Genomic DNA, 21,919 nt, shown 5'->3' on the forward strand with positions numbered 1-21,919 from the left:
TGAGTGCCGGCCTGGGAACTAAAGGGTCATTGGTTCTATTCCCAGTCAGGGCACATGCCTGGGTTGCAGGTCAGGTCTCCAATAAGGGGTGCAGGTGAGAAACAACCACACATTGATGTTTCTCTCCCTCTCTTTCTCCCTCCACTCCCTTTTCTTTAAAAATAAATAAAATCTTTAAAAAAAGAATCTTTAAAAGAATAAAAAGCCTCACACATCTGTGTGCCTTTCCTGTGCAGGGTCACGCTAATCCCGCAGGTGTTACAATCTGGGTGCAGGAATGGCAACAGGGCATCGGTCGACCCACAGCGTCTGACGGCTTTTCATCTGAATGCCTTAATGTCACAGCCACCATTTTAATAAACTCAACAAGGGTGGTCATATACAGGAGCTCTAAAATAACAAAATGAACAAAATAAATACAGTAGCAATTCAGTTCCTAACATCATGCCAGGAAATGCTGCAAGAGAGAACTGTAAGTAGGTGAGATTAGGTATTGAACACAAAACAGAATAAGGAGTTAGGAAAAGGTAAATATTTCAGAATATTAAAGTAAATAAAAAATGAAAAGACTGAAAAAGTGAAAACAAAAATAAATGGCAGCATAATACACTGGAAAAACACAATGAACCAGGAGATGGAGACTTGAGGTCTAAACCTAGTTCTGTAATAAGTAGCTAAGAGACCTTTAGCAAATCATCTAGAATAAATTAAGAGAATGAACAAATAACTCAAAGGTTCTTTAAAGATATCAAACACAAAACTAATGCCCGACAAATTTCTTCTGGTTCTTCTCCACTGAGGTTTCTGCATCGCTCTATTTGTTGACAAGTATGCTGCCGGCTGGGGGACAGACCCTTACAGCAGAGCGGTTTTCCCCCCAAGGCTTTGAGTTTCACTGTTGTGTTTATAGCTTAAATTTCAATTACTCTTAATTGATAAAGGCATTTTTTCAGTGTTCTTTAAAATACTACAAAGTACTCAAAAAGTGAGAAAAATACAGTGCAGAGAAATGTACATGCCCTCCATGTACATCTATCTTGCAGAAGAGATGTAATTGAAAGCCAATGCTTACAGTGGGAAGAAGTATGAAGCTTACGGGTCCCATCTCTGTTAGCAATAAAAATGATTAATCTCTTAATTATACTTCAAATGGAAAAAACTAGTCTATATTCTCAAATCTTCAAGAAAGTAGCAAAACAGACATTAAATAGGCTTTTAAAAACAAACCAACCAACCCTTATACACAGCATGGAAAAAATAAACTGGAACAGCCAGTATCCCTAAATCAATAAAAGTTACTGAAAATATCCCATGCAAAATTTCTGTAACTTGAATTCAAAAATAAAAAGTCTATTTAATTATTTCTGCAAGAATACACAGGAAAATGAGAATACTGGTTATCTCTGTATTAGGGTTTAGTGAATAAGTTAGGAAAAAACTTTTTCTATCAACTCCTTTAAATACATTTTGATTTTAGAACTATATAAATACATGTATCAGAAAACAATTTTAAAATTATTAACTGAATATAAAACATAAAAACTTGGATAAACAGGACTTCACTAAATTTAAATATTTTATTTAAAATAAAATAAACAAACAAGACCCAGACTAGGGGAAAATGATTGCAAATCACGTCTGATAAAGGACTTGTAACAAAACAAATAACCTATAAAAGCACACCCTACATCATTAGTTATTAGAGGAATAAACACTAAACGCACCACGACACACCACTACACAACCACTAGGATGGCTAGAGGCAAAAGCGTAAGTTGGCGAGAACATGTACAAACTGGAGCCCCCGTACTTTGCTGGCAGGACCGTAAAATGGTACCACCACTTGGAAAAGTTTAGCAGTTTCTTAAAAAGTTTAACACAAACTTATCTTACTACCCAGCCATTCCATTCCTAGGAATCTATCTACCCCAGAATTATGAAAATATTTGTCCACTCAGTGATCTGTGTGGAGTGTTTATAGCAGAATTATTCATAAAAGAAAAAAGGTGGTAACAGTCCAAATGTATATCAACTGATGAATGAATAAATAAAATATGACATATGTACTCAATGGACTACTATTCAGCAATAAAAAGGAAGAAACTACTGAATCAGGCTACAAACTGGATGAAACCAAAAACATGTTAAGAGAAAAAAGCCAGTTGTGATTGTGTATTTCATTTATGTGAACTATCTAAAAGAGGCAAATTACAGAGACAAACATCAGACCAGAGGTTGTCACCAGTGGGCCAGGGGCATGCAGGTCAGCTGCAAACAAGCACAGTGGGACTACTGAGGCAATAGGAATGTTCTAAAACTAGATCACAGTGATGACGGAACAACTCAATAAATTCACTGAAAATAAAAGTCATTAAACTGTCAAAAAATATTTAATTAAAACCCTTACTGAAAACTAAAATTATACAGCAACAAAAATAGATGAAGATTTGAAGATAGCAGTATAATCAATTTCATGTTAACTATGCCATGATTTAATAACCATAAAGAATGTTTCAGGTAATGACACAAAGAATCAGTAATTGGATTCTGAGGATGTGTAAGGCTCCATCAAAAACCTTTACTATATAGTCTAGTAGAGCACACTGATGACACATGACAGTAAGATGTAAAATGTATTTATAAACTCTTAAACCAATAAAACCTGTTTGATTTCAATAATTGTGAGCAGTGGTCAATGATTTAATTTTTTAAGATCGATCTCTTCTGGCACTGGTTCTGTTGGTACTTCAGATGTTCCTCTCCTGCTATTTTAGACGTCCCGCCCCACCCGCCTGCCTGCACTGAGCTCACTCGGTGCAATTTAGAAGCGATAGATCCACACTGAAATGCCAGGAAAGGCAAGTATATTTCATTAAGAAAAACAAAGTAAGAAATTTTATTTTATTCTCTCTCATTCTTTAGGATGAAGAAACACACTGGAAGATTAAAAATAACGTTTACCAGAACTGAATTCACAAATGAGAGACCCAGACACCAAAGATATGGCAAGAGGATGATTTAAGAACAGCGTATTTTATTTTGCCAATGAGAGTCGATTCCTTAATTCCTTATTTTGTTATAGTGTCAATAATTTATAAAATAATACATTAAATTTAAGTGCTTCTGTTTCAAAAGATTTTTTCCTACAAGATAATGAAAACATGTTCCTGCAGTAGTACAAGCTACTTATAAATGCAGAATGCTTACATTACTGCGGTAGCAAAGAGCAATGAAAGAAATGCTTCGCGACTGCCTGGTCACATTACCTTCAGGAGCAACTGCAGAAGGACAGACTTCTCTGAGGAGATCTCCTAATGTATGCAGTTGTCCATCTGTGGCCACAGGACGAAACAGCTTCTGAATGAAAGGTCGTTCGGTCGTTGTCTATTTGAAAAATGAGGAAAGAATTCAAACAATTAAGTCTTTGCTGCTATGAACTACAAACTAATACAAGAGACAATTAAAGTTTGCATTAGACTCCTTCACATAACAGTAGAATGAGAAGCATGTATCACAAATGTGGAGTTGTTGCCCAAAGCGCTTCACATCAAGTCAAGTCGACCTAGTGACGAGGCAACCACCAGGCAAACCTGGAGTGCGCAACGCTCCAAAGACAACTGGCCCAGCCTCTTCAAAAAGGCTTCCAAAGGCATTAAAAAAATAAAACAATATAAAAACATTAAAAGAGATTGAGAAGATATAACAAAAAATATAAAAAATAAACCTTTACTAAATACTGGGTTGGAGAAGAAAATTTTAAAAATCAGCTATAAAAGACATTTTTTGGAATAACAGGAAATGAGGAATGAACACTAGATAATTTTATTGAATTAATGTCAAATTTCTTAGGTGTGATAATGATTAGAGGGATAATATCCTTAAATGTTAAGAAAATTTATGTTTAAGTGTTTAGGGGTGAAGTGCCAGGATGTCTGAAACTTACCTCGGAAAGGGAGGAGGGGAGGGGAAAAAGCAAATCTACAAAAATGTCAACTGGTGAATCTAGGTGAACAGTATGTATGGTCTTAATTGTTTTATTGTTTTAACGTCTCCGTATGTTTACAAATTTTCAAAATAGATACAGCATTTCCACTGACAACTGTTATTAGCACTATGTCATATTGCACTGCTAATAATCTCAATGTTTTACCTACTTTTAAAATTAAGCCTCACTCTCCTAAACCACCTCTACAGGAGCACGTCAGTGCTGGCGGGAGCCTCAGCAGGGCGGAGAGCGGAGTGGCTCTGGGGTTAGTGAGTCTAGAACAGACGTCTCGTTTATGAGCTGCATGGTCTTGCACCAAGTTTCTTTGGAAATCTGGACACTCTCTCTCTCTCTCTATTGTGGGAATGACTGAAAAAGTGCCAAGCACTGAATCAGTAAACAAACAAACAAACAAACAATAAAACACCCTCTTCCCTGTAACTGTTATTTTAAGATAGTAATTATTATTCCAAACTTCCTGGAGTGAAAAATTATAGAAATCTGTAAGTACAAAGTAATGCCTTATATGTTATAGGAAAATGATATCAACTATCTAGCCATCACAGAAAATTTTTGTTTTTATCCTGGAGGCATACCTCAACTTCTTTGACATAAGTGATAGAAATTTGGTAAAAAACAATCTGGTTTTAAGTACAGACATAAACTAAAATGTAAGAAAAAAGAGGCATGGTGTAAGTATGGGAGCTGCCTTTCTCAGCTCTACACTATACAGTCAGTGGGTACATAATGTTAAAAATGACATTTTAATAATACATTTGAGTGTTGTGGCAAGTATGAAAAAAAAAATAGAAAATGAAAACCTTGATCATGAACATGCATTGAATATAATACAATTCACTGCAATAACTGAATTCTATTTTTTGAAAGTATGATTGATATACTTTAATTTAGGAAGCTTGTACTTGTCACAAAGATGAAACTGAGAACAATACCACGCACAGTCAAGGACTAACTATGTGAAGATAATAAAGGTTAGGGGACTTCAGAGCAGGAGGATATGAGTAGGGGCCTGAAGTAATAATTTAAAATAGCCACCACCCACTTAGAGCTTTCTATCTTCCAAGCGCTGAAGAGGCTTTTAAGACATTTTAGCAAAGGAAGTGACGCTATGAAAGAGGCTCTTCCCCTGAAGGTTAATGGAAAGCAGCGCTGTCTACAATGACTTGGTTAAGAGGTAACATCAGGATGACCAGTGAGAGGCTGTGTGAATAGTGCAAGCTTACGTGATGACAACTGGGACTGTGTCAGTGGAAAAGGAGGGGCAGGTCTGTACCCCCAGTTAAAAAAAAAGCTAAAATGTATTATCCTTACTCTGACTGGAAAATACTAAGGTTTTTAGCAAAGTCAAAGAAATCTTTTCAGGATTCAATCACTCCCTACTTAGTGACAAAATTGTGTGACATATGACTCACTATTATAAATATATAATAATTATAATAGTAAAATATATAATAAAACAATAAGCCAAACTGGAAAAGTCAACTAGTCTTGGCTATGTTGTTGAAATCAAGACGTTCTCCTCTACCCCCACTCCTAGAAAAACGGCCTGTAGCTTCTCTCTCTCCCAAATCGGAGAGGTTATCACAAAGGTCTAACAATTTTTATAACGATGCTATTTGCTTGAAGGGAGCAGGGAAGCCCCAGCACTAGTAACATATCCTAAGTGAATTCTGTAGACTGGCAACCAAGCAAACTCACAAGAAAGGAAAGTGCTGCTTCTCACACAACAAAAACTTTGTTTTAAAAGATGAAGATCCAAATACCCCCAAATCTAATGAATATCTTAATACTGATTAGCGTGCCTTTAAACACTTATATTCTTATTCTTAAAAATTATTATGCTGGGAAACTGCAAGTAGGTATCTGAGTACATCATGTCAAACATGGAAAACACTCAATTCGGAGAGCCACCCCTAAAACAAAACCGTGCCACGACAGACCACGCATTCAGGCCACAGCGGTTCGTTATGGGAATGGAGGGTAAATTCATGCAAACTTCTCAACAAATCTCATTACACCTAAATTGGTGTTAGCAGAGAAAACTAAATTATACCAGGAAGTATGTAAAAGCTATCTTCCTTTTGAATATAGCAAGAATTTTAAAAATACAAAAAGAACACAAATTCTTTAAACTTTGATTTGGTATACATGAAGCCAGACAACACTAACAATATCAATAGTAATGTGAATCTTGGTCTTTCAGGCAAGAAAGCCACTATAACAGGAATGTAGCTAGTGCTTACTTAATCTAGCCATTTATTTGTAAATATGCAAACTACTTCAGTGACTTCCAAGAAACAGCATTACCCTCTCAGGAGAAATAGTGTGACTTGGTAAAGTCATCTTTGAAACTGCCCTTGTTACTTTAAAAAAATACATTAGTCATTTCTTAAATATAGCAAGTGGAATGTCAAACTGGGGTGCTACTGGCTGACTGCTCCCAATCTCTTCTTTAGTCATGCGCCCTCACCAATGAAGTGCCGTAACTTTTTCCTATATGGAAAAATCACGTTGATATTGGAACTACATCAAACAGAACCAAATTTGTCTTAGGTTAAATTTGTAACATTCAGTAAACCTTGAACACATTTTCTTAAACTGACAGTTCAAGAGTGACATACATTCTTACAGATTTCTGCTACAAGTACAAATCAACGCAGGCTAATGATGATATTATCAATTTCATACCTAAGAAATAAAATAAAGAGAAAAGATCTATTTCCAGTACAAACAGATTAGCCAAAGTTGACAACACAAAAAAATGCTGACTTACTATAGCACACAATGTACGAACTTTAAGAGTAACAAGCACAGTCACATCACTAAGGTCAACTCTGATTCTCATGAGTTACATAAGATACATAAAGTAACAAAGAATACACGGAATTATTAAAGAGCATAGTCTTTGCAGTAAAAAACTCTAAAGTCAAGTCCAGGTTCTGTCATTTATTATGGGACCATAAGCACAATTACCTAACTTTCCTGAACCTCAGTTTCCTCAACTGTAAAACAGAAATGATTATACACACACACACACCCATCTATACATGAATATGAATGGAGGTAATATCTACATTGCAGAGTTTCTGAGATAAAAATACATGCACAGCAAAATCATATTACACATGACTTATACATATGTCCTAACACAGAGATCACCATCACCATGATCAACAGTTTTAATGCTGTAATGGATATTTTATCTTAATACCATCCCAATTTAGCAGACATTTTATGTCCCTTCAGTTTTAATCTGTTTTCTCTAAGTTCACTTGTCTGTATGCAATTCAGCTTCTGTTGCTAATGTATTCTGGCATACGGCAAGAGAAAAGAAGGCAGTCATTTTACAACTATATTTTTAAAACTACTCCAGAAATTAACAGCCAGAGAAAAATTTATTAAAGGAAATACTAATAAACTGGGCCTCATGAAAATTAAAACAACCAAATAAAAAATCCTTTGCTCTGCAAAAGATCCTGTGAAGATGATGAAAAGATAAGCTTCAGACTGAGAGAGAATATCTGTAAACCACATATACATATAAAAAATTCTAAAAATGCAACAGTAAAAAAATAATAATAATTTGCTTCCAAAATGGGCAAAAGAGAGTGAACGTTTGGTCAAGATGGTGGCGTAGGTAAATGCTATACTCATATCCTCCCACAAATACATTAAAATTACTATTAAAGTACAAAACAACCATCATTCAGATTTCCTGAAATCTAGCTGAATGGAAGCCCTACTGCTAGGGATTTAAAGGACCAGCCACATTGAGACTGGTAGAAGGTGCTGGCCCTATACCCATGAGTGGCAGATAACAACTGGGAGGGGTATCTTGGCCGCAGAAGTCCTCCCTGAGGAGCAAATGGTCCCAGCCTTACATCAGGCCCCCCAGCCCACGGTTCCAGGAAGACAAGTCCCCATACTTTCTGGCTATAAGACCCAACAGGGATTGTGGCTGAGTGAGATGAAGGAATTCTGGAGTCCTAGGCAGATCCTCTTAAGGGTCTGTGTGTGGACTTACACAGACTCCCTCTCTGAGCTCTATCGCTGGGATAGCAGCTCAAAAGGCACCAGGGACACATGGGGAGGAACTAAAGTGTCTGGCATCAGGGTGAGAGCTAGAGGAGCAGCTTCCTCCCAGACAGAAGTGTTGGCAGGGGACATTGTTCCTGTTCTGAGTCCCCCTCCCACAGGGCTGGCTGGCAGGTAGGTGCTGTATGTCAGACTCCACCAACCTGGCTATCACTGTTTGCTCTGCCCTGCTGATTCCCTGAGACCCTGCCCTACCCAGCCTATGGGCCTACCCAAGCTGTTTCCAGTGGGTTTTCCATAGAAATGGCCTGTCTTGGCTCATGGCTCAGACTTTCCTAAAATCTGTCATACAAGCAGTATCTGGCTTCAGCATACCCTGTACGTCATGGTAAGTGGCCCTAGGCCTGACACTAGCAGCAACTGGTCTTGGTTCTCAGCTTGGCCTTGCCAGGGCACCTCTGAAACTAGCACAATTAGCAACCAGCTGCAGATCGCTCTGTAGCTCAAACCAGGTGGCCCTGGGCAGAAGAAAGGAGGTGGTTGACCTTGGCCTGCACTCCACAGGAGGCCCCAGAGCCAGAGTACCGGGTAGATCTTCAGACCATGATGAAGCACCACCCAACTACCTCTACCAGCGACACACTCAAGGGATGGTGGCAGTGGGCACCAGAGCCCCACTGATGTAAGTACTGCTCAGTGGGGTGAACCCCTGTGCACAGCTGATCTTTCATGGTGGTCAGAGGTCATTGGTCAGAGACAGTCCTTGCAAGCCTATCGGCCTGGGATAAATCCCTCCTGTTGACATGCAAACAGCAATCAAGGCTCAACTACAACAGAAGGGTGCACACAGCCCACATGTGTGCGGGTACCCTAGGAGTGCTCAGCGTGGGTGATTGGAGAGGCTGTGCCACTACAGAACAGCTACTACATCAGACCACTCTCCCAAGCCCAGGAGATGTACCAGCTCTACCTAATACATAAAAACAAACACAGGGAGCTGCAAAAGAAACAAAGAAATGAGACAAAGAAACGTGCTCCAAACGAAATAGAACAAAACTCTATAAAAAGAACAAAATAGAAATAAGCAATCTATCAGGTACAGAGTTCAAAACACTGTTTGTAAGGATGCTCAATGAATGTAGTGAAAACTTCAATAGCATAAAAAGGACATGGAAACCATAAAAAAGAACCAGTCAGAAATGAAAAATACACTAACTGAAATGAATAATTTACAGAAAATCGACAGTAGAGTGGATGAAACCAAGAGCCAAATCAGAGATTTGGAATATAAGGAAGCGAAAACCATCCACGCAGAACAACAAAAAGTAAAAAAGAGCCAAAGGAAATGAGGAGCCTCCGGGACAATTTCAAGCACATCAACACCTGCCTCTTAGGGTGCAGGAAGGAGACGACAGAAAACAAGAAACTGAAAACCTGTTTAAAGAAATCATGACAGAAAACTTCCCTAACCTGGTAAAGGAAATAGAAATGTAAGCTTAGGAGGCTCAGAGGGTCTCAAACAAGATGAACCACCCAAAGAGACCCACATCAAGACACATCATAATTAAAATGCATGGGTTAAAGACAAAGAGAGAATCTTAAAGCAGCAGTGGAACAGCAGTTAAGTACCCACCTGGTCGCTCTCATAAGATGTGTCAGCTGGTTTTTCAACAGAAACTTTGTGGGCCAGAAGGGAGTGGAAAGAAATATTCAGTCATGAAAAAAAGGACCAACCACCAATATTACTCCATCATTTAGACCAGGGCATAAAGAGAGCCTTGTAGATGAGAAAAGCCCAAAGGAATTTATCATCAAACCTGTATTACATGAAATACTAAAGGGTCTTCTTGAAGAAGGAAAAAAAGATAAAAAATATGAACAATAAATGGCAATAAATATATATCTATCAACAACTGAATCTAAAAAAACAAAATAAGTGAACAAGCACAACACAGATACATAGAACATTTTGACTGTTGCCAGGTAGGAGAGGAGTTAGGGGAATGAATAAAAAAGGTAAAGGATTAAGAAGTACAAATTAGTTGTACAGCAATGTAAAGTACAGCATACAGAATACAGTCAATAATATTCTAATAACTATGCATGGTGTCACATGAGTGTGAGATTTAAAAGATGTCACATAGTAAATTATATAATGTCTAACCACTGGTGTGTACACCTGAAACTAATATAATAGTGTATTGAGTTGGCCAAAAAGTTCGTTTTTTCCTGTAAGAAGGCTTTAGCAGTGCTTAGTTGTTGTTAACTTCATTCAAAACAATTATGTTACATTGTATTGTGACAGCTGTCATATCAGTGTGCATTAAAAAAAATTAGTAAATTTTTGTGTAGCCGTTTTAATATCGAAAATGGAAGAAGATACACAACATTTTTGGAATATTACGCTTTATTAATAACTTCAAAAAAGGTAAAAATGCAACTGAAATGCAAAAATGATTTGTGCAGTGTATGGAGAAGATGCTGTAACTGATCAAATGTGTCAAAAGTGGTTTGTGAAGTTTTGTGCTGGAGATTTCTCTCCAGACAATGCTCCACAGTCTGGTAGACCAGCTGAAGTTGGCAGGGACCAAACTGAGACATTAACTGAGAACAATCAGCATTCTACCACATGAGAGCGAGCCAACATACTCAAAATATCCAAATCAATAAAGTTACTGGTAAAAATGAAAAATGTGTCTTTTATTTTACAAAAAAAAAAACCAAACCAACAAACCATATGGACTTTTTGGACAACCCACTATGTCAAGAAACTGAAAACTAAAAAAATAATTTAAAAAATTTTTTTAGATTTTATTTATTTTTCTTTAGAGGGGAAGGGGAGAGGTAGAGCAATATCAATGTATGGTTGCCTCTTGCGCATCCCCTGCTGGGAACTGGCCTGCAACCCAGGAATGTGCCTTGACTGGGAATCAAACCATGATCTTTTGGTTCATAGGCCCATGCTCAATCCACTGCTCAATCCACACCAGCCAGGGCTGATTTAAATTTTTAAAAAATGGGCAAATGAGACATTTCACCAAAGAGGATAAAGATAGCAAATAACCACAAAAAATTGACCCATCATTAGACATTAAGAAAGTATAAATTAAAACAACAATGCAATATCACTACACACCTATCAGTATGTCTAAAATTAAACACTTGCAGTAAAAGCAAATGGTGGTGAGCATATGTAAAATGTAGTTTACATTTATTTTTAAAAGCATTAATTAATTAATTAATCTATAGAGGGAGGGGAAGGGAAGGAGAAAGAGAGAGAGAGAAACTCAATCAGTTGCCTCTTACATGCCCCCAACTAGGGATCTGGCCTGCAACTGAGGTATGTGCCCTGAACAAGGATCGAACCAGTGACCTTTTGGTTCACAGGCCAGTGCTCACCCAGTCAGCCACACCAGCCAGGCCTGAAGGAAGTACTTCAGTGATACAGCTGGTGCAAATGTAAAATGGTATAGTCCCTCTAGAAAGAATATGGTAGTTTCTTACAAAACTAAGCATGAATTTACTATATGACCTAGCAATTATACTCCTAAGTATTCCCAGAGAAATGCAAGTTTATGTTCTCAAAAAAAAAAAAAGGCCAACAAAAAACCCTCCAAACTTGTACATAAACGTTCTTATCAGTTTTACTCATAATATCAAAAGCTGGAAATAACCCCAATATCTTTTGATAGGTGAGTGGTTAAACTATTTGTGGTACATTCATATCATGAAATGCTACTCAGCAATAATAATTCTAAAACTTACTAATACATGCAACAACTTGTGTGGAACTCAACAGAATTACATTGTATAAAAAAACCCAAACTCAAAGTTACACACTGTATGATTCTATTTACATAATATTAGTAAAATGACAAAATTTTAGAAATGAACAAATTACTGGTTGTCAGAGGTTAGGGTGACGGGGAAATGAGGTAAGCAAGATAGGTAGCTGTGGCTATAAATGGGTAGCCTTTGTGATGGAACAAAACTAATGGAGTATGAGGAGGGTTTGAGGATTGCATTAACGCCATCTCCTGGGTAGGAGACTGTGTTATGGTTACAGATGATGTCACCAGTGAGGGAAACTGAGCGAAGGGTATACAGATCATCCTGCATTTTTTGTTACGACTGTATGTAAAGATCATACGTTAATTCATGTAAAGCATTTAGAACCACATGTAGCAGGGAGTAAACGCTCAGTAAGTGTTGTTACTGTTCTTATTAAATGTGACGACACTCAATAAAAATTTATGAAATGCTAGTATGTATTTTGTATTGAGTTGTAATACAAAACGTGGAAGATTTTAAGAAGATACTATACTCATTTTGTAGTCACTCTCTCACTACATAACATCACTATTAATTTTGTTGTTTTGGTCACATACATTATATCAACATAAAATATTAGAAATGTGCTTTTTGTTTAGAAAACAACAATTTTTAGATAGAAGGGTGCGTATCCTGCTCATTGACCATGGAGTCAACAACCATCAAGAAGAGGAAGAATCACGTCTGACAGTGAAGGGGGATTCTACTCACTGAAACCCAGTGATGAAGAGCTGTGAAGGAGGGCGAGGTGGGAGCCTGAGCCGGGAGAAGGGGGCTCGCAACCGGGCGGCAGGCAAGGTCTGTGTGAGGACCAGGTGAGTAGGAAAGCAAGAGGCAGACACAGCCCCTTCCTCACCAGCCAGCAGAGAGAACAACAGCAGTTTGTTCTCTCCCTCAGGAGGGCGCCAATGTCCTGTCCAACCCAAACCCTGTCCCCAAATCGCAAGACAACAATGACACTGTCCGAGATGAGGGGACCATCATTCTTTTCCGGAAGCACAAGGTGTGCGGGGGGTGTTTCTACAGTTGGGGAATGGCAGACAGTGTGTATTCTACCTCGATAACCCAAGAGACTATGAGCAGACATGACGTCATTGCATTAGTCAATGACAGTATTTTTAAACTACACAAAAGTGGAACAGCTTTGTTTAGGAGTGGCCTATTGCCAGGACATGCTCTTTCCAGGCTGCAATAGTTTGAAGAAAGTAAAATTCCAGGCAAAGTTGGAGCATTTCAAGCAAAGTTGGAGCATGAGTATATCCACAATTTTAAACTTCTGCAAGCATCATTTAAAAGAATGAATGCCGATAAGGTAATTCTAGTGGGGAAGCGAGTGAAAGGATGTTTCTAGGACAACCCGGATTTCACTCAGTGGGTTAAGAAATTCAGTGATGCTAAGAGGGGAAGGAACATGATCCTGTAAAGCACAACAACAGCAAGATGCAATTCCTCCCCTGACCCTGGCAAACAGATCTTCAACCTGCCAAAAAGACTCACCACGCAAGCTCCCCCACGGTGTAAACAACCCAACAGCAGGTGCAGCTAAATCAAGTCCAGCATTTAAACCAGGACCCACACCTTCTCGTCCCTCATCAGCTGAAAGAGCTTCATCCAGTAGCTCAGCATCCAAATAGGCTAAAGATTTGGGAACACAGGTCATGCAGATTAACGAACAAGCCCATTCACTAAAACTTGCCCTCGAAGGTGCGGAGAAGGAAAGGGATTTCTACTTGGAAGCTTGACAAAGACTGAGCTACTCTGCCAACAGCAGGGTCAGGAAAACGACAGCCTCATGCAGTGAGTAGTGGACACCCTCTACCGCCTTTGCGGAGCACAAGAGCCACCCCAAAGAGCGGAAGCAGAGGTACAAGCCCATGAACAGCAGCCCCACCAGCGTGAAGACTACTGACCCATCTTGGCAGCTCCTGACACTTTCATTTTGTGTGGGAGCTTTTCTTCTGGAGAACTGGAACACATGAGGCCTCAAGCTCAACAGAAACCGGTTGTTCCTAGTCTGCCAGGAACACCAACGCACTGTCACACACATATGCCAGCCACTGCACTCGGTCCCATTTCCTTTGCCAAGACATAGCAGTCGGCCATTTGGCAACCTCCCTGAGAGAGACCATGGGGTCACACACCTTCAGCTTCACCACATGGCTGCGGTGAGATGGGTGCTGCTCTCTTCATTTCTTTCCAGAACTATTCTCCCCACCCTGTGACCATCACCAACACCCCCTTGTTATCCTGGTGCGAAACAATGGTAATCTGATACATGGTATTTATATTGGCATTTCTGAACCCCGTGTCACTAAATGTCACACACATTTGTGGTGCCTTAATGTTTGCAAGGCTAACCTCTGAACATAAATCTGGTAAAATAATAAACTGGAACAAAGGAAAATAGTTACAAAAGATAAAAACATAAAAATTCAAAAAGGATGCAACCTTAAATATGCCTGGTAGATGCGTGATGACTCTTGAGGGTGTGAAACTTACAAACGGCCTTAATTGGAAGGAGGGGGTGTGCATGTGTGGTGGTGGCTGTGTCTCCTATAGACACAGCAGGCAAAACCTGATGATGATAAGGGGCCCAGGTTGTTAAACAGTTTGGAAGGAATCATCCTAGAAGTGGTCCCCAGGTTCTGGAGCTCCAACCAACCACCTGCATCACTGTAAACTGAACCCATAACATCATTTACTTCAATGAGCCTTAGATGGGCATTCTGTTCTTGGTTGGACTGAAGAAACAAATGCATTGATACTCTACATATGTTGTATTTTTTTTTAGGTGTAGCAGTAAGTTCTGATGTGATTAGCTCTTGTGTGTTTACACTTTGCTTTTTAAGTCCTCTGAAATAGTCAGAATGATCTACTACTTTTATAAGCAAAATTTATGTCATTCCCAAGAGCTGCTTAAATATATCAAAGAATTCACTTGTTAGATTTGTAGGTGTTTTTAATTTTTAAAAATCCTCACCTGAGGATATGTTTATTGATTTTAGAGAGGAAGGGGGAGGGAGAGAGAAACATCGACTGGTTGCCTCCTGTATGCACCCTGAAAAGGGAATCCGCGACCTAGGCATGTGCCAACCAGAAATTGAACCTGTGGCCTTTTGTTGTGTGGGAAGACACTCTAACCAACTAAGCCATCTTGTTAGGGCTGTTGGTATTTTTTAAAAAGCTCAGCTATATTGAACTATAACTGGAATGATCAATATCTATTTATTTATCATTAAAGAAAGTAAATATATTTACTTCATTTCATTACATAACTAGCACTATGTGTTTTAGAAGAATTAAATCTGGAAAAGGAATGAATTAAGAAATATCAAGAATTGAAGAAGATTGCTTTCAAATTGTTTTACAAAAATTGCTATATAACTAGCATAAATTGAACTGAAAGGCCTTAGAAAAACTAGATTTTACAATGTACAAGTCTAATAACATGCAAATAACTGTAAGCATGCTGTCCGCCAACAAAAGCTACCTCCATTAAAAATTCCACCAATTACTAGGGCTATCAAAAATCAGTGTATTTTCATTTGCCACACAATTTTAAATTAGTCGACTTAATTTTAAGTTTTTTATTAGTCAACTTATATTTATTATATTTGAAAAGCTTTATATACTAAGTAGTAAAAGCTTCATTAATACCAGAATGGTAACAATCATGAATACTAGTAAAACTTTTCTTATACATCCTTGTTAAAGAAAACAAAACCACAATACTTTACTTTTGAGAATAACATAGTTGCTGATATTCCATCAATAGTGGTGACAGGCATTACAATGATATAAAAATAAATTGCAATGATGTATATTTTATTTCATATATATATATATATATATATATATATACATACACACACACACATATATATATAATTGTTGTTCAAGTACAGTTTTCTGCCTTTTACTCCCATCCCAGCCCACCTCCTCAGTCCTCCCCACCTCCCTCCTGTTTCCACACCCCCTTTAGTTATGGTCCATGTGTCCTTTATGCTTGTTTCTGCAAACCCTTCCCTTTTCCCCCTGAAATTCCCTTCCCCTCTCCCATCTGGTCCCTGTCAGCCTGTTCTCCATTTCAGTGTTTTCAGTTATATTTTGCTTATGTTTGTTTTGTTGATTAGTTCCTATTAAAGGTGAGATCATATGGCATCTGTCTTTTACCACCTGGCTTATTTCATTTAGCATAATGCTTTCCAGTTTTATTTATTTCTTAGGCTAAAAAATATATTTGAGATTTCTTATGACAAAAGCATGCATATAATAACAAAAACTAGCAACACATATATAGCCTGTGTTAAAACAAAAATAAACAAACAACCAAGCTCATAGATACAGACAACAGAATGGCAGTTGGGGAGAGAGAGGTCAACTGTTCTTTTTGTTTCAACAAACTGAAACAATTTTCAAAGAGGACTAATCCTATTGCAGTCTATGATATGAATTGGAACTGGTGAGAGACCAGAGAATTGGGGAGTCCTAGTTTGCTTGAGAAATAATGAGGCTATGAACTTGGATGGTGGCAAAGAAAATGGAGAGAATAGACATAAGGGATGTGAATAAATGATGTGAAAATAGATTTGTGTCATTGATTCATTCATTTGTCCACTCTTACTTTAATCCATCTCTTTCATTGTATCAAGTACCTGTTAGAGGTACTCAGCAAAAAACTAGTTTCTGCTGTCACAAAGCTCTCTGACCAACCCTAAGTAGCTCCTCTAATTTAGCAGCTTAAAAATCAGTCCCACTCCCTGAGTGTTCACAGCCGCCATCGGGAACCACAGCCTTTCATATTCTGCCTCCTAGCCTGTTCCCAAAGCTCCTGGTCTCTGATCACATCTTACTTTCTGGACCCTGGTTCCACTCCACTCCCTCGGCAGCGCTCAGGCTCTCCTCTCTGGCTTCACTTCTTAGATTCACTTCCTACTTCCTATTTTGTGTTAGGGCTGATTTCATAAATCCTTGGCTAGTCTAGCCAAGCCCTGTGGTCTTTGCAACTAGGCACAGTTCTTGTGGCTGCCTTCCGCCCCCCAAACAGCACAGCACTCAGAGTCCAGCTGTTACAAACAACAACAACAAAAATAATTATCCTAATAGTAGTATCCCAGCTCAGGGACTCTGACTAATGACCAGAGAGGGCAGGGGTAAGTTATATCATAAATCTTTATTCATCAAACACTTACTGAGCACTTTCTAGGTTCCCACTATGCTTATGGGATGAGCACAGTGGTAAGACGAGATGGGATGAGAAACACACATATAAACAAATAATTGTAATACAGTATTCAGTTATAACAGAAATATGTACAAAGCACTAAGAGAAAATTTTAAAGCCCAAGCACATGCACGCATGCACACACACACACACATTCCCAGAATCTCAAGTGCAAAATTTACTTCTGGGCTTTTTGGCAGCTAGAGCAAAAACAAAAATGAACCTGCCAAAATCAAAACTGGTTACATAATTTCATTTTCTAAGAGAGGAAGACGTGCCTGTAGGTCGAAAGGAAAATATGCTGTACCAGTAGGTACAAAGTAAAAACATGCTAAGTGTGGCAGAATGTAATGTATTAAAACAGTAGGGAGTCTCAAAAGAGGATGAAAACAAAGGAGGGAATACAGAGGTCTTCAAGGTTTCAACTTAAAATAGGCAGTATTTTTTAAAATAGAGAAAGAGATAAGGCATAGTTCAGCACCAATCCTTCCCTTTCATAAGCCCCCTCCCCACTAAAATATTCCGAGGGCAGCTGGAACATAATAGTGTCTGTGAGAAATTAGTGGACAAAGGAAGAGAAGTGGGCTAAGAGTTTAACAATATAGACCTTGTAATGTCAAATGCAGTGGGGGACTGAGAAAGGCTTAACTGGAATCCCAACCACAACACAACTGACTGAACTATGGCAAATTACATCAATCTTTGGGAGTCTGTTTCTGAATCTGAGAAATGGGCATGTGTATCTTTAAAAGAGCACTGTGATCATTAAGTAAGATGAGATCCATAAATCATCTTATGCAACAGGTGCTTAACAATTACTAGTTCTTTTCATTCCTCCCTTTTAAACCATGGTTGAGTGTGGAACCACTAACAAAGAGAATGAAAAAAAAATTGGTGTTGAATCAGCAGTTCCCTCTGAAGTCTTGTTAATCAGAATAAATATGTGGCACAAATAAAAACAGGGGTTTACACAGGATATGCTCCCAGACTTTACCAACAGACACATGATATGGGCTTCAAACTGTCACATGCACATTTGGTCTAAGATATATTCATGCATGTCAAATTTTGCACCCCACGCTATTCAAAAGAAGCCTCATATTAAAATTAGCTTAAGAATATACACAATTACAATACCTCATTAAGTAAAAAGAACAGACCATTTTCAAATGAATGCTTTTAGACCTTTACAGTAAACAGTCCTTCTGGTTGTGGGAAGTGGGGAAACAGAGGGGAGCAGGGTGGGGAGTCTGTGCCACCTAATCAGACCACTTCTCTCCTTCATGTAAGGAAACAGGAGGCTTGAAAATAAGCACCTTCTGTAGCTGCACCAGCAGAGTCTGAAGTCCACTTTTAATATTCCCGACAACTCTAAAAAATAATAATTAACATTTGAAAAGCTGTCATTATTATAGTCAGGGACACTTAATCCTCAAAGCAGTAGTATTTTAATTGAGACTATGATTAAATGAAAGCACCCACCAGAATTATATCCACACATCTGGTTTGAAGTTTATGTTTTGTCTTATTTAACTTGTTATACTTATTGTAATTCTGTCTAGACAATGCCAAATGTACTTTGTCACATAAATAGTTAAGGAAAATTTTCTTCAAATACAGGCAACGGTTTGTGTCTTCATATCCTTTCATTGAATAAGATGTGTTGCAGGGAAACACCATTTTCCTTTCGGTCAAGGCCGAGATCAATTTGGTGCTGTTTAGGAGGCAAATCATAAAACAAGATATATCACTTTAACTTTTTCATATGAAATCATTAGTAGAGTGGCCAGAGGAGAAGCTTCCTACATAAATGCCAGACTGATTTTTTAGCAATAATTATCTAACTTTTTCTAAGGTTTCTTTAAAAAGATTTCAAAATCATACCAGGGGAATCAGTTTAAATTTCATTATCCATGAGAGCTTTAAAATATCTTTGCTAATTTTTCCAAAGCTATACTAAAAAGGTAGGCTAATATAAGAGAAATGTAATTAATAAACTTTTCTATTGAAGAATCAAATGACACTTTTATATACGGACACTTGCTATCTTTATGTAAGTTTACTTACATAAAATAAGCAGTACTTTAAAAATGTACAAATAAATCAAAGTAGCAAGAAGAAATAGCTGAGTAAAAGAGGTCATGACAAACTCAGAATTCAAATTCTGTTCTCTGGATGCGCAGTCAAGTGTCTTATTCACCAGAAAGATGTTTCTCAGCCTGGGTTAGGATGTAAAGAAGTTCTACAAAGATCCCCAGCCCTCTGAGCATGGTCTGTGGGTTTTACCGTGAACGCTAAATAAAATGTATAATATGGGAATGTTAATAAGGGTTTCTGACACAAAAAAAATGGCCTTGGATTTGGCAATGGTTTCTTAGATATAAAAACAAAATCACAAGCAAAAAAAAACAACAAAAAAAGCTGGACTTCATAAAAACTAAACATTTTTGTATTTAAAGGACACCATCAAGAAAGCTGAAAATCCACAGTATGGGAAAGTATTTGCAAATCATATACCTAATAAGAGATTAGTATCCAGAATATACAAAGGACTTTCACAAGTTAACATAAAAAAGACAACACAATTTAAAAAATGAGCATAGCAATTAAAAATATTTCTCCTAAGATGATGTAAAAATGGCTAGTAAGCACATGAAAAGATGTTTAATTAGTAATCCGGGAAGTACAAATCAAAACCAAAATGACATGAGCCTTCATACCCACTAAGATGGCTATAATTAAAATGACAGAAAATAGCCCTGGCTGGTGTGGCTCAGTGGATTAAGTGCCAGCCTGCAAACCAAAGGGTTGCTGGTTTGCCTCCCAGTCAGGACCCATGCCTGGGTTTCACGCCAGGTCCCCAGTGGGGGCAAGTGCGAGACAACTGATCGACATCTCTCTCACACATCGATGTCTCTCTCCCTCTCTTTCTCTGTCTCTTGCCCCCTCTCTATAAATAAATAATTAGTTAATTAATTTAAAAGCGATAGAAAAATAACAGTATTAGCAAGAATGTAGACAAGTCGGAATCCTCATACATTGCTGATGAGAATTTAAAATGGTGCAGAAACTTTGGAAAACAGTCTGGCAGGTCCTCAAAAGATTAAACAAAGAATTACCACAGTAACTCTTTTTTTTTATAATAACCCAGTAATTCCACCCCTAATATTTACCCAAGAAAACTGAAAATATATGTCCACACAAAAACCTGTATATTAATGTCTACGGCAACCTTATTCATAATAGACAAAAGGTAAAAAAAAATCCAATGTCCATCAATTGGTAAATGGAAAAACAAAATGTTATGTCTCCATAGAATGGAATATTACTTGGCCAAAAAAATGAATGTACTGAAAAATGCTACATTATTGATGAACCACAAAAACGTAATGCATGTGAAAGAAGTGAAACATAAAAGGCCACGTATTATACGACTCCCTTTCCACAGAATGTTCAGAATGGGGAAATCCACAGAGCTAGAAGGTAGATCAGTGGTTGCCAAGGGCTGGAGGAAAGGGAGAATGAGGAGTGACAGCTGAGAGGGTACGGGGTTTCTTTTTGAGGGAATAAAAAAACATTCTGGAATTAGAGCAGATCCTTGAATAACAGTGTTTCATTATAGTACTAATGAGATGCTGGGGAATTTAACTGGGGAATTTATTCTTTGTATCAATTAGCCTAAGATAAAATTGGTTTTATTACACATTGTTTTGCTTAAAGTTGCAGAACCTATCAAATGCATTAAATGAGGACCTACTGTATATAGTAGCAATGGTTGCACCAACTCTGTGAATATTTTTATTTTACATAATCAATGAGAGTACACTTTAAAAGGGTGAACTTTATAGTATCAAACCTACACCTCGATAAAGCTGTTATTAAAAAATAAATATAAGTAAAAAGTCCTCATGTGGGTAGTAGGGGGAGTGTTTCTGGGTTGACAGCCCAGAGTCATCACAGTTTGATTTGTAATTATCATATATGTTTGTTTAATAAGTTTTTCAAAACAATGATATTTCAAAAAAAGTTTTTGAAGGAAGTCAAGAGCTCCTAAACAATAAGGATCAGGGAAATATTCCTGTCCTTATCAGTTCAAAACATCAGAAGTTTTTCTTTAAGAAGTTGTATAGCATCATGGCAATTTTAAAGTTGTCTGTGGGAATTTAAATAACTTTGTCTTAACTGTTTAGCAAAACACATTTAAAATTTTTGTTCTGACACTTAAAATGAAGCCAAAAAGTTTTGAAATTACAAAATGCTAGTTTAAAAGAGGGAAGGTTTACTAAAATAGATTCAGAATTAAATAATAAATTAAAAGGCATTCTATCTTACCAAATACAGTGTCTGGGTCATTTAAAAACGTCTTTATTGATACACTGCTGCCCAGATTGTAGGCTCATTACGTCTTCTGTTTCTGAGCTTCCCCAGAACCCTCTTTCCCAGTCAGGAGAGCAAAGGGACTCCGCATCATCCTGCTTCTTCCTTATGAGCTCAAAGTTCTGATTCCCACCCACACTGCTGTGACCAACACCAGGAGGGCTGACTTTGCAGGGAGAGCAACTCTTCCTCTTGCAAATTCATGAGTGACAATCTGGATGATACAGGAACAGTGCTATGAATGCAGTCAGGGCTTATAGTACTGGTATCATAGTTCAATTTTATTACTAATTACATGGCCTATCCTAGGAGGTTTATTATTTATAATACAAGTCCCTATCTCCATTAAAAAAGCCGAAATCAAAATTTTGAAACAGAGTATACGGAGAGGGCTGTCTATAGAATTCAAAGTAGGTTGATGTCCCCCAACAGCATTTTATTTCAAA

The 21,919-nt window shown here is 37.8% G+C and overlaps 1 protein-coding gene and 1 pseudogene across 4 annotated transcripts in view; one reads left to right on the forward strand and one right to left on the reverse strand.

The window, feature by feature from the left end:
- ATG5 (autophagy related 5) overlaps positions 1-21,919 on the reverse strand; it is a 125,658-nt gene that overhangs the window by 13,839 nt on the left and 89,900 nt on the right. For all 4 annotated transcript variants that reach the window (XM_037064963.1, XM_037064964.1, XM_037064965.1 and 1 more), the window contains one exon: positions 3,267-3,384. In XM_037064963.1, coding sequence (XP_036920858.1) covers positions 3,267-3,384 — 118 coding nt within the window. The remainder of the gene's footprint in view (positions 1-3,266; positions 3,385-21,919) is intronic.
- LOC119000129 (microtubule-associated protein RP/EB family member 2-like) lies at positions 12,501-14,203 on the forward strand (annotated as a pseudogene).

Source organism: Sturnira hondurensis, unplaced genomic scaffold, assembly GCF_014824575.4.
Source record: "Sturnira hondurensis isolate 20B ecotype Veracruz unplaced genomic scaffold, ASM1482457v3 Scaffold0015596, whole genome shotgun sequence".
NCBI classification, from domain to species: Eukaryota; Metazoa; Chordata; class Mammalia; order Chiroptera; family Phyllostomidae; genus Sturnira; species Sturnira hondurensis.